Source organism: Bos indicus x Bos taurus, chromosome 29 (genome assembly GCF_003369695.1).
Source record: "Bos indicus x Bos taurus breed Angus x Brahman F1 hybrid chromosome 29, Bos_hybrid_MaternalHap_v2.0, whole genome shotgun sequence".
In the NCBI taxonomy this organism is placed as follows: Eukaryota; Metazoa; Chordata; class Mammalia; order Artiodactyla; family Bovidae; genus Bos; species Bos indicus x Bos taurus.
The window spans coordinates 42,021,481-42,035,130 of record NC_040104.1 but is presented as its reverse complement, the minus strand read 5'-3'; the positions used below and the strand labels follow the sequence as shown (position 1 = coordinate 42,035,130).

Sequence of the window (13,650 nt, the reverse complement as noted above, 5' to 3'; positions counted from 1 at the left end):
TTGGCTGGTGGGTCCTTTAAAACTAGCACCACTTCAGAAGCCCTGAAGATGATTGATAATGCATATCAAAAACATGAAAAATGGACTCATCACTTATCTCTGAAATTTCACTTTAAAGCTTCTTTCCTATAGAATATGCAGGTGTGTGCAAAGAATTACGTGATTATATTTGTTTCAACATTTATAAAAAACTAAAAATCATCTATGTATACAGGAGATTTGTTAAACAAAAGGTTTAATAAATGAGATGAGAAATCATTTGTTCATGTTTTAGAATATTTAAAGCCATAGGGAAATTTTCACCACTTAAATTATTAAGTATAGCAAAGGTTCATATGATATAAAATCAGGTTTCTTTAAAATGTATGTACATGTTTCAAGTATAAATATATGTCTGTGTTATAATATATGTGCATTGAAATGAAGGATATACACCCATAATATTACATAAAACTTCTTCTGTTTGGTTGTGGGGTGATTGTTTTTGTATCTCTTGCTTTTCTCATTTCTTCTAAAATTTCTTTGACAAATGCATATTACTTTAGTAATTAGCACACAAACAAAAACAAACAAGAAAAAAACATTGGTTGTTTGGTCAACTTCTATAGGAAAACTTTACTAGGAATCACTAATAATTAGGAATTAGAATCCCAAAGGAAATCAACCCTGAATATTCATTGGAAGGACTGATGCTGAAGCTGAAGCTCCAACAGTTTGGCCATCTGATGCGAAGAATTGACTCATTAGAAAAGACTCTGATGCTGGGAAAAATTGAAGGTAGGAGAAGAAGGGAACGACAGAGGATGAGATGGTTGGATGGCATCACTGACTCAACGGACCTGAGTTTGAGCAAGCTCTGGGAGTTGGTGAAGGACAGGGAAGCCTGGTGTGCTGCAGCCCATGGGGTTGCAAAGAGTCGCCAAACTTAGTAACTAAACAACAACAAAGCCATGTTTGGCAAAAATGCTTTCCAATTTGATCTAAACATGAACCTGTATCATATTATAATATCCACACACAGAAAACAAGAGAGGCTTTCCCGAATTCATAAGGGAAGTTAGATGTTTCTTCCTCTGTGCTGTTTTGTTTCCACCTCCGTGGTAGCATTTATCCTACTGAATCATTACTCTGGTTTTCCCACAGGTTGTGAGTGCTGGTCATCATTACCACCTTCATCACCTGGCATGCAAGTGTATGTTAGATGCTAGAATGTGGCATCAGGAATAGTGGATGAAGGAATGAATGAAAAAATGAATGCTTATTTAAAATTCCCTACATCAAGAAAGGGCGTGAAAATATATTTAGTAAAATGCAACAGAAAAAAAATACCCAGTGCATTACCTTTCAAGGTTCATATTCCTCCCACCACTCCCATTCTGCTCCAGTTTATTTGGCAAACGGACATTTGTCCCTTTGACAGAAGAGACAGCCGGTCTATCTTGAGCTGTCTTGGGTGATAAAATCTCTGTAGAATGAATGAAAGTGAGTTTCCTTTTAACTCTAAATCAGTGGTTTGTACGTAACACAGATTTTAAAAACTCATAATTTTACTTGGGAAAATTTTCACATAAAATGCACTTTCTCATTTTAAATTATTGTCCCTTGGCCCTAGTGTGGTTAAAATATCTATTTTGCTGTATACTTATTACATGTAAAGGCTCTGGCTGGGCACTTTAAAAAATACAAGAGGCAAGTCTCTGCCCTTGAAGATCTTTCAATAAATATAGTTGGAGAGGAAAAATAAGATACAAACAGAAAACACAAGAGCTCTCAGTTGTGGAGGTCTTTCCACCTGCTAAAAATACTAAGTGTTTTATACACATTATATAAATAGCAACTCAGGAGAAGGATGCAGAATATCTGAATCTCAGATAAATGGTGCCATCTTTAAGTCTGACAGAGGAGATGAAGGGAGCCAGTTCAGAATCCATTGATGAGAGAAGTTTCCATGGAGGAAGTGAAATGTGAAAGGGCTACTAAGAGAAATAGAGACACAGACATAGAGAACAAACATACAGACACCAAGGGGGAAAGAGTGAGGGGCGGAAGGAACCGGAAGACTGGGGTGGACATATCCCAATACTACTATACTATGGTACTATACTATGTACAAGAACTTCCCTGGTGGCTCAGACAGTAAAGTGTCTGTCTACAATGTGGGAGACCCAGGTTCGAGCCCTGGGTTGGGAAGATACCCTGGAGAAGGAAATGGCAATCCACTCCAGTATTATTGCCTGGAAAATCCCATGGACAGAGGAGCCTGGTAGGCTACAGTCTATCCGGTACTAATGCTACTACACTATGGTACTATACTATGTACTCCAGTACTAATGCTACTACACTATGGTACTATACTATGTACTCCAGTACTAATACTACTATACTATGGTACTATACTATGTACTCCAGTACTAATGCTACTACACTATGGTACTATACTATGTACTCCAGTACTAATACTACTACACTATGGTACTATACTATGTACTCCAGTACTAATACTACTATACTATGGTACTATACTATGGTGCTGTACTATGTACTCCAGTACTACTGATGCCAAGTATAAAATAGATAATGAATGAGGACACACTGAATAGAAGAGGGAGTACTACTTAATGCAATCACTGTGGTGGCCTGAATGGGAAAGAAGCCCAAGCAATAGGGGATATATGTACAGATACAGCTCAGTCACTGTGCTCTTGAGTAGAAACTAACACAACACTGTAAGGCAACTGTACTCCAATGAAAATTAATTTAAAAAGAAAAAAAAAAAGGTTGATAAGAGGAGAGTAGGATTGGGATAGACTGTAAGAAAAGGAAGGGAATTCCAGGCAGAAGAAGAGTGAACAAAAGCTTGAAGTCAAGGAAGAGCAAGGCATGTTAGGAGAAGATGAACAGACAATTTAACTCTAGAAAGAGTCCATAGGAAACTGACAAGTGAAGCTAAAGAATGAAAGCATCTATCAGGTTAAAAGCTGATGTGTAATCCTGTAGGCCACATGTCACAAAACCAACATTCACAAGCCAACATTTACCCATTGATAAATGTTTTGTTTGGCCTAGTTAGTATTTTTTTTTGAATGTCAATTAGTAGTGAACACTGGACTCAGTGGGAGAAGGCAAGAGTGGGATGATTTGAGGGAATAACATTGAAACATATACCTTACCACATGTAAAAGAGATGACCAGGGCAACTTTGATGCATGAAGCAGGGCACCCAAAGCTGGTCTTCTGTGACAACCCAGAGGGGTGGGGTGGGGAGGGAGGTGGGAGGGGGGTTCAGGATGGGAGGGGACACATGTATACCTGTGGCTGATTCATGCTGATGTATGGCAAAACCATCACAATATTGTAAAATAATTATCCTCCAATTAAAATAAATTAAATAAAAACAATTAATAGATTTCACAAGTCAGGATCTCTGCTTCTCTTGAAAAATCAGGCAATTTGCTACCACTTGGCTGACATTTGCACTCATCTCACACGCTAGTAAACTAATGCTCAAAATTCTCCAAGCCAGGCTTCAGCAATACGTGAACCGTGAACTTCCAGATGTTCAAGCTGGTTTTAGAAAAGGCAGAGGAACCAGAGATCAAATTGTCAACATCTGCTGGATCGTGGAAAAAGCAAGAGAGTTCCAGAAAAACATCTATTTCTGCTTTATTGACTATGTCAAAGCCTTTGACTGTGTGGATCACAATAAACTGTGGAAAATTCTGAAAGAAGTGGCAATACCAGACCACCTGACCTGCCTCTTGAGAAATCTGTATGCAGGTCAGAAAGCAACAGTTAGAACTGGACATGGAACAACAGACTGGTTCCAAATAGGAAAAGGAGTACGTCAAGGCTGTATATTGTCACCCTGCTTATTTAACTTATATGCAGAGTACATCATGAGAAAAGCTGGGCTGGAAGAAGCACAAGCTGGAATCAAGATTTCCAGGAGAAATATCAATAACCTCAGATATGCAGATGACACCACCCTTATGGCAGAAAGTGAAGAGGAACTGAAAAGCCTCTTGATGAAAGTGAAAGAGGAGAGTGAAAAAGTTGGCTTAAAGCTCAACATTCAGAAAACGAAGATCATGGCATCTGGTCCCATCACTTCATGGGAAATAGATGGGGAAACAGTGGAAACAGTGGCAGACTTTATTTTGGGGGGCTCCAAAATCACTGCAGATGGTGACTGCAACCATGAAATTAAAAGACGCTTACTCCTTGGAAGGAAAGTTATGACCAACCTAGATGGCATATTCAAAAGCAGAGACATTACTTTGCCAACAAAGGTCTGTCTAGTCAAGGCTATGGCTTTTCCAGTAGTCATGTATGGATGTGAGAGTTGGACTGTGAAGAAAGCTGAGCGCCAAAGAATTGATGCTTTTGAACTGTGGTGCTGGAGAAGACTCTTGAGAGTGCCTTGGACTGCAAGGAGATCCAACCAGTCCATTCTAAAGGAGATCAGTCCTGGGTATTCTTTGGAAGGAATGATGCTGAAGCTGAAACTCCTGTACTTTGGCCACCTCATGCGAAGAGTTGACTCATTGGAAAAGACCCCGATGCTGGGAGGGATTGGGGGCAGGAAGAAAAGGGGACGACAGAGGATGAGATGGCTGGATGGCATCACCCACTCGATGGATGTGAGTTTGAGTGAACTCCAAGAGTTGGTGATAGACAGGGAGGCCTTGTGTGCTGCAATTCATGGGGTCACAAAGAGTCGGACACGACTGAGCGACTGAACTGAACTGGCTTACATTTCCACAAATCAATAATCTGCTAGAGGAATAAGTCTCCAAGTATATAGTCTGGCAACCCCTGGGAACCCCTAGGAGTCTTTCAAAAAGTCTTTGAAGTCCTAGGATTTTCCTCACATGCCCCAACCAAAACAATATATTACAACAGATTATATGATGACACAGATATGAGAATCTGCTATCTTCTATAAATCCAGGTGTCAAAGATGTAAAACTACCACTCTTCATTTTTCATAAAAAATATTGATACATGTCTCCCTACCATGTGACATCCAGCCCAGTTCATGCATTTATGTTACCTGCCTAGATCTTCCAGGCAGCTGAGTTTTGAGTAATGGGGAGTCAGCAAAGAGATCACAGTCTAAAAGTCTGAGTGTCATAAAATGGTTAGGGTGAGATACAGGATTCCAGGAATAGGAGATGTTTGTTAGAGAGAAGAATACAGTGATTATTCATGAAATGAACTTTATTTTGACCATCAGAGTTGCTAAGCAATATGGTGTGGCTCACAAGTAGTAAAGAGGAACAGATTATACCCAGAAAGCAATGACCTACCTGGGACACCCACTTCTTTGTCTGACTGGTCTTTTAATTTGTCCTTCTTCTGTTCATTCTGTCCATCTTCTTCTGCAATGGTCTCCATAGGTGGTTTGTTCTCCATCTCCTTGAGCTCAATCCTGGAATGAGCCAAGATGTGTCCATAGGCGAATGTGTAAAGCCAAGTTAGCTGATTGATTCTGAATGAAATAAGCTTACGTGCCTCAAGGAGGAGAAGTGCTTTTATTCGCTGAGTACGAATCATGGACTCATTCTCTTTGAGGTTAAGCCTGGGAGCCAACCAAGACCCTTCCCAGCCCAAAGAAGCTCTTATATAGATAAACTGCTCTGAAGGCCTAGATTAAAGTTTTTTGGTTTTATTTCAGCTTGGATTCATTTGTCTTTTCTAGCTCTGTAAGCAGATGCCACAGTCCTGAAACAGTGGATGGTGGCCACTGGATAACTTGGAGGCATGGATTCAGGGACTGGTAGGCAGGGTATGCCCAGAAGTGAGCACTCCTCTCCTCCCTCTTCCTCCTCCTCACTGCTCCATCCTCTCCCCAGGCAAAAGTGAGGGGCTTACAAAGGCGAGGGGGAAGAGGTTTATTCAGCTGATGTCAGTAACTGCAGCTTTTCTCTGGTCCCAGGAATGGGGTGCTGGGTTAGAGGTGGGAAGGAAGGGTGGGGCGGCCATGGTGCTTGCAGTACATTCAGAGGCCAAGCTTCACATAAAGGAAACGCCTACATTTGCTTTGAGGATTCGAGCCCTCCTGTCCATTGCCAGGCTCTCTAATGGACAGGACCGTCCATCTGTCCCTTAACTAACTACAATTATTTCCCTCCTGGAGTGCTTAAGCCAAACTATGTCCAAGGGGACAGCCAAATCTGCCTCCCAAAATACAATCAAAATAAAGTTATTTTGAATCCGTGGATTTCTGTTTAATGGGTTAGACAACATGCTGCAGTGGAAACAGCACTGAGACGGTCAGGGGCCACGGTTTCCGACTGGGCCCCCTGCTGTGTAATCATTTCATCTGGAGGATGAAGAGGCTGGACTAATTAATCTTTAATGCTTATTCTCCCCTCACACTGATTATGCTGAGGTCTGTATCATATAGCTTTTCCAGGAAGGACTGGTTCCAAACCAACAAACGGAAGAGGATGTCACAGACGCCCTCCCCCTCCTCCCCTCCCCCGCCACCAAAAAATATGAGAAAATACTCTGAGACAAAAAAAATGAGAAAACTATTTTGGGAAATAGTTTACTATTTCCCAAACTTCCTTTCCCCAAAATGCATAGTAGTTAGTGGCACAGCAATTAAGATTAAAAATATGATTAAGAGCTCATAATGGGTAAGTAATGACCAAACTGGAAATAAAACCCAACTCTCCTGACTCCTACTGAAGTGCTTTTAATGCTGCATCCTGAAACTGCAGATGTGACTGCAGCCATGAAATTAAAAGATGCTTGCTCCTTGGAAGAAAAATTATGACCAACCTAGACAGCATATTCAAAAGCAGAGACATTACTTTGCCAACAAAGGTCCATGTAGTCAAAGCTATGGTTTTTCCAGTAGTCATGTACTGATGTAAGAGTTGGAATATAAAGAAAGCTGAGTGCTGAAGAATTGATGCTTTTGAACTATGGTGTTGGAGAATACATTTGAGAGTCCCTTGGACAACAAGGAGATCCAACCAGCCCATCCTAAAGGAAGCAAGTCCTGAATATTCACTGGAAGGACTGATGCTGAAGCTGAAACTCCAATATTTTGGCCACCTGATGCAAAGAACTGACTCATTGGAAAAGACCCTGATGCTGGGAAAGATTCAAGGTGGGAGGAGAAGGGGACAACAGAGGATGAGATGGTTGGATGGCATAACTGACTCAGTGGACATGAGTTTGAGTAAACTCTGGAAGTTGGTGATGGACAGGGAGGCCTGGTGTGCTGAGGTTCATGGGGTCGAAAAGAGTTGGACACAACTGAGCAACTGAACTAACTGGAGTGATACTTCACTTGTTAAAAAAAAAAAAAAAAGAATTAAAACTACATGCTGAACACCAAAAACTAACACAACATTGCAAATGAACTATACTTCAATAAAATTTTTAATTAAAAATAGAATTAAAGTTATAATTAATTTTGCTCCTTTATAAAATTATAATACATATCTCAAGTGGTTGTAGTAAAGATTAAATGCAAGACTATTAAGGGCTTAACAATATCTGGCAACTAGTAAGTGCTCCATAGATGATTGCTATTATTATTGTCATTGTAATATTATCATTGTTGTTATCATTATCATTATTATATTCAGCAGCATCAGCAGCCATTGAAAACACTCACTATGCTGTTGGGGTGAAGCTATACCTTGTCTAGCCCCTTCCGTGGTAAAAATCAAATCTTAGACAACTGTTAGTCTAGAGTGCATGATGAGGAAGGGACTAGGTCAGAGGAAGGGGTGAAAGGTAGAAGAAAGCCTAGTGGATGAGAAAAATTTTACTGATACTTGCGAGGACTAAGGTTGGTGGGAGGCAGTAAGAGAATTCCCAGGGAACCAAGAGTTGGTTTTTTTTTTTTTTTTTTTAAAGTATTCTAAGTGTCCATTGTTTTTTAACTACAGAAAGTGCATACAATAAATTCATTTGCTGGAACACAGAGAGAGAGCAAGAGAGAGCTGCACTAGATAGAGCATGAGCTAGAGAATTCAGGTGCGAAACACTGTCCAATTCCATCAACAGGTCTGCAAGGACGGCCACGCCCGGAGGAACCTATAGAGGAAAGCACTGACCTTGGAAATGCAAGCACGTTGCTGGGTCGCTTCCCCAAGTTCTCTCTGCTAGACAACACTGAGTCCACTGTGTCAGGCCTCTGGGGACAGGGAAAAAGACAGGTTACATTTGGGCTGTGGTCCAGGACACAGACAATCAGAGCCACAGGCTGCTCAAAAGCCTCAGACTACCATGATACCCTCCACTGTTATTTCTGTTTAGGGCTTAAAGTCTAGAACTTAACATCCAATGAAGAATGATCTCATTTATCAAAGAAGTCACCTTGCTTGGTCCCATCCCAATTTCATTGATGCTGCCTTTTCTCAAACCATTTCCTCCTTGGAAACTGCCCTCAGGGTTGACAGCTCCTCATCTTTAAGAGGACAGCCAACTTCTTGAAACTCTCAGGAATACGAGCAAGCTGGCTAGTTCCACTCTTGACCCAAATAACTCTAAAACTGGGTAGCTGAGAGACGGACTTTGGAGTCAGCTATCCTCATGCTTAAATCCCCACACTGCTAACGCAAGAAGATCAAACCAGTCAATCCTAAAGGAAATCAACCCTGAATATTCTTTGGAAGGACTGATGCTGAATCTCCAATACTTTGGCCAGCTGATGCAAAGAGCTGACTCATTGGAAAAGCCCTGACACTGGGAAAGACTGAGGGCAAAAGGAGAAAGGAGTGACAGAGGATGAGATGGTTGGATGGCATCATCCACTCAAGGGACATGAGTTTGAGCAAGCTCCGGAAGATAGTGAAGGACAGGGAAGACTGGCATGCTGCAGTCCATGGGGTCACAAAGAGTCAGACATGACTGAGGGACTGAACAACAACAGCTATAAAGCTTTAGACCCTAGATATGTGGGATCAAATTCACAGGACTTTTAGGAGGTACTATATATAAGTGGCTAGCACATAAAAGCACTCCACAAATAGTGACAATTACAATTATTATAAATAATATATATTTATTATAATCTACAAATCTTATTTATAATATAATTTATAAAATATTTAATAATTGTATATTATATATAATAATCACATTATTAAATTATACTAGTATAGAATAACAGGTAAAATTATTCTTTTTGGATTAATGATGTGGTTTACAAAAGGCTTTGAAGGAGATTCTAAAGATCTAAGTTTTAAAAATATTTTGAGCTAACGCAGCATCACTGAAATTAGCATACAACTTCCTAAGAGAACTCTTCTACAAGACAGCACTCGGGTTTACGTTATGGAACATTTAGGGAAAAAACAGTCACTCTCACAACTTTACAGCAGTTTCCCGAAATGTGTTTTACAGGTATTAATGAATATTGACTCAACCTAAAGTTCCATGATTAAATACTTACAGGCAGTTAAAGCTGCTTCTTTCCAGCCAGACTTCTCAGGTACTTTAACATACCTATGTGCTTTGGCCTATAGAGCTTTTTTTATAGGATATCCATCAAGAGCAGTTCTTTTGGAAAACTCTCCTTAAAAGGTACATCTTAGAGTACAGCAGGCCAAATGAAGCATTATCCTGTCTTTTAAACATGTATCAAAGCTTACAAAGCTCTGCATAATCCCTGAGGGTGAGAGATGGAGCAGCACTTTGGCCTTGTTTCTGATTTTGCACATCCTGCCCGTGTTTTAATAAAAACGAGAGGGTGATACTCACGTGTGTGTGTCTCCACTCTGCACACACAGGGTTGGCATCCCTCTGAGCCATCCTGTATGAAGCCAGGATGTGGAGAAAACACCAAGGGCCTAAGTAGGCATGACTCCATCTCCTAAACCCCCATCCCAGAGCACCACAAAAGGATAAATCAGAAGGGAGAATTAAACCATATGTATAACATTTTCTTTCATAGCTCTTTCTTTAAAAAAAAAAAAAAAGAAAGTCAGGCTTTTGTTCTATGGGTCACAAGATTATATAACATTCATGATAATCCAATCCATCCATCCCAAATTAGTACATTCAGATTCAATTAGTTCTCAACAAGGACCTATTTGTATATATAGCACCTAGAACTCTGCTCAATGCTATGTGACAGCCTGGATGGGAGGGGAGTTTGGGGGAGAATGGATACATGTATATGTATGGCCAAATCCCTTCACTGTTCACCTGAAACTATCACCCCAAAACAAAATAAAAGATTTTTTAAAAGTTTCACAATTTCATTCACTTAAGAATGAAATACTTAAGAATATATCTACCTAAAGAAACAAAAGACCTATATATATAAAACTATAAACCACTGATGAAAGAAATCAAAGAGGACACAAATAGATGGAGAAATATACCATGTTCATGGATTGGAAGAATCAATATAGTGAAAATGAGTATAATACACAAAGCAATCTATAGATTCAATGCAATGCCTATTGAGCTACCAACGGGATTTTTCACAGAACTAGAACAAATAATTTCACAATTTGTGTGGAAATACAAAAAACCTCGAATAGGCCAAAGCAATCTTGAAAAAGAAGAATGGAACTGGAGGAATCAACCTGCCTGACTTCAGGCACTACTACAAAGCTACAGTCATCAAGACAGTATGGTACGGGCACAAAGACAGAAATATAGATCAATGGAACAAAATAGAAAGCCCAAAGATAAATCCATGCACATATGGACACCTTATCTTTGACAAAGGAGGCAAGAATATACAATGGAGAAAAGACAATCTCTTTAACTAGTGGTGCTGGGGAAATTGGTCAACCACTTGTAAAAGAATGAAACTAGAACACTTTCTAACACCATACACAAAAATAAATTCAAATGGATTAAAGATCTAAATGTAAGACCAGAAACTATAAAACTCCTAGAGGAAAACATAGGCAAAACACTCTCTGACATAAATCAAAGCAGGATCCTCTATGACCCACCTCCCAGCGTATTGGAAATAAAAGCAAAACTAAACAAATGGGACCTAATTAAACTTAAAAGCTTTTGCACAACAAAGGAAACTATAAGCAAGGTGGAAAGACGGCCTTCAGAATGGGAGAAAATAATAGCAAACGAAGCAACTGACAAATAATTAATCTCAAAAATATACAAGCAACTCCTAAAGCTCAATTCCAGAAAAATAAAAGACCCAATCAAAAAGTGGCCCAAAGAACTAAACAGACAGTTCTCCAAAGAAGACATACAGATGGCTAACAAACACATGAAAAGATGTTCAACATCACTCATTATCAGAGAAATGCAAATCAAAACCACAATGAGGTACCATCTCACAACGGTCAGAATGGCTGCTATCCAAAAATCTACAAACAATAAATACTGGAGAGGGTGTGGGGAAAAGGGAACCCTCTTACACTGTTGATGGGAATGCAAACTAGTACAGCCACTATGGAGAACAGTGTGGAGATTCCTTAAAAAACTGGAAATAGAACTGCCATATGACCCAGAAATCCCACTGCTGGGCACACACACCGAGGAAACCAGAATTGAGACACATGTACCCCAATGTTTATCGGAGCACTGTTTATAATAGCCAGAACATGGAAGCAACCTAGATGTCCATCAGCAGACAAATGGATAAGAAAGCTGTGGTACATATACACGATGGAATATTACTCAGCCATTAAAAAGAATACATTTGAATCAGTTATAATGAGGTGGATGAAACTGGAGCCTATTATACAGAGTGAAGTAAGCCAGAAAGAAAAACACCAATACTGTATACTAACACATATATGTGGAATTTAGAAAGATGGTAATGATAACCCTATATGCAAGACAGCAAAAGAGACACAGATGTATAGAACAGTCTTTTGGACTCTGTGGGAGAAGACGAGGGTGAGATAATCTGAGAGAATAGCATTGACACGTGTATATTATCATATGTGAAACAGATCTCCAGTCCAGGTTTGATGCATGAGACAGGACACTCAGGGCTGGTGCACTGGGATGACCCTGAGGGATGGGATGGGGAGGAAGGTGGGAGGGAGGGTCAGGATGGGGAACACATGTACACCCGTGGCTGATTCATATCAATGTATGGCAAAACCCACTACAATATTGTAAAGTAATTAGCCTCCAACTAAAATAAATTGAAAAAAGAAAAAAGGAGTTTCAGTTAGCTCTGTTGAATGATTGTTTCACTGCCTCCTTAAAGTCTGCAATGTCCAACTTAGCTCGAAGGTCACACCAGCTATAACAGTTAATGGTGAATGGTCAACTATGAAATTTCTTCTAAACAATGCAAATTAAAAGCTGAATATACATTTCTATGACTTGAATTAGATTTTTCTGTAGACTTTCATTAAAATAAAATAGTGTAATCGGCACAAAAAGAGTAATTAGGAAGTCTTGGCTTAAATTTCAGTTCCACTGCTGAACTCCTAGACTTCCCACACAACCTCTCTGAACCCCATTTTTCTCACTGGTAAAATCAGGATAATAATTCTGGTTTTATAATGTTTTGAGAGTCAAATGAAATAATATATGTAGAAAAAAAAGTTTTTAAACTATAAGGTACTATCCTATAAAATGTTCATAATTATGAGTTTCTACTACTGTTTATAATTTTTCAGTTGGCACTGACACAAAACTTAGTTCTTTAACCCTTCTAACTTTTTTGTCAAAGAGTTAATCATCTATAAACAAGCACTTCTTTGACTTGGGGTAACTGCCATTTAAAATATGTCAACCTTGTTGTTGTTTTAGTTGCTAAGTCCTGTCTGACTCTTTACGACCCTCTGGACTGTAGCCCACCAGGTCCCTCTGTCCATGGGATTTTCCAGGTAAGAATACTGGAGTGGGTTGCCATTTCCTCCTCCAGGGGATCTTCCCGACCCAGGGATTGAACCTGCGTCTCCTGCATTGGCAGGCAGATTCTTTACCACTGAGCCACCAGGGAAGCCCTTGTCAATCTTAAAGATAACACATTTACAGATTCAGAAAGGGGTTAGGAGAAAGAAAACAGTAATTTACATTTGCTAGGGCTTTTGCCAAAGCCCCGCTTCCATCCATTGTACAAAGGAAGTCCTTATAGAATCTCATCTTGACTTTGCTGTCTTTGATCATGAGGACCCCGATTCCTTTGAATGTAAACTCCACATTTTGTTTGATGGAAATGGATCGTGACAAAAAAAGCAGCGTCTCCTTCACACATCCTTCCACTATATCTCTGCTAAATGGACCCTCCAAGGATATCATGACAAAATTAAGTGGAACTATTGGGATATCACCTAGAGGAGAAAGGGGGAGAGGAAAGAATTGGAGATTATAACAAAGACATAGCATACACACTCACAAATAATCACTTGATTCTCACTTAATACTTAAAAACAGAACTGTACCTGTGAAGCCTTTAGTTGTACTCTTTAATGCTCAATTAAATTTTCCCTAAAAGTAGAATGTTTTTGCTCAGAACAAGCACAATTAGCTTTCTAAACTGTGCTACAGATAAGCTTTTCATTCTCTCTTGTTGAAAGAGAAAGCCCACCCAAAGCAATGAAGACCCAGTGTAGTCAAAAATAAATACATTTTTAAATGGTTGAAAAATCCATCAAATTTACCATACAGAATACAGGCATAACAAATTCTAAGTATAGCTTGTTGGTATTTGTTTTTCCAATATATCATTTT

General features: G+C 39.5%; 1 protein-coding gene across 1 annotated transcript in view; it reads right to left on the bottom strand.

Moving 5' to 3' along the window:
* Positions 1–13,650, bottom strand: part of CCDC81 (coiled-coil domain containing 81) — a 42,175-nt gene that overhangs the window by 16,764 nt on the left and 11,761 nt on the right. The window contains exons 4-7 of the mRNA XM_027532453.1: positions 12,994–13,250; positions 8,082–8,161; positions 5,310–5,431; positions 1,342–1,465 (exon numbers count right to left, since the gene is read on the bottom strand). Of these exons, the coding sequence (XP_027388254.1) occupies positions 1,342–1,465; positions 5,310–5,431; positions 8,082–8,161; positions 12,994–13,250 (583 nt within the window). The remainder of the gene's footprint in view (positions 1–1,341; positions 1,466–5,309; positions 5,432–8,081; positions 8,162–12,993; positions 13,251–13,650) is intronic.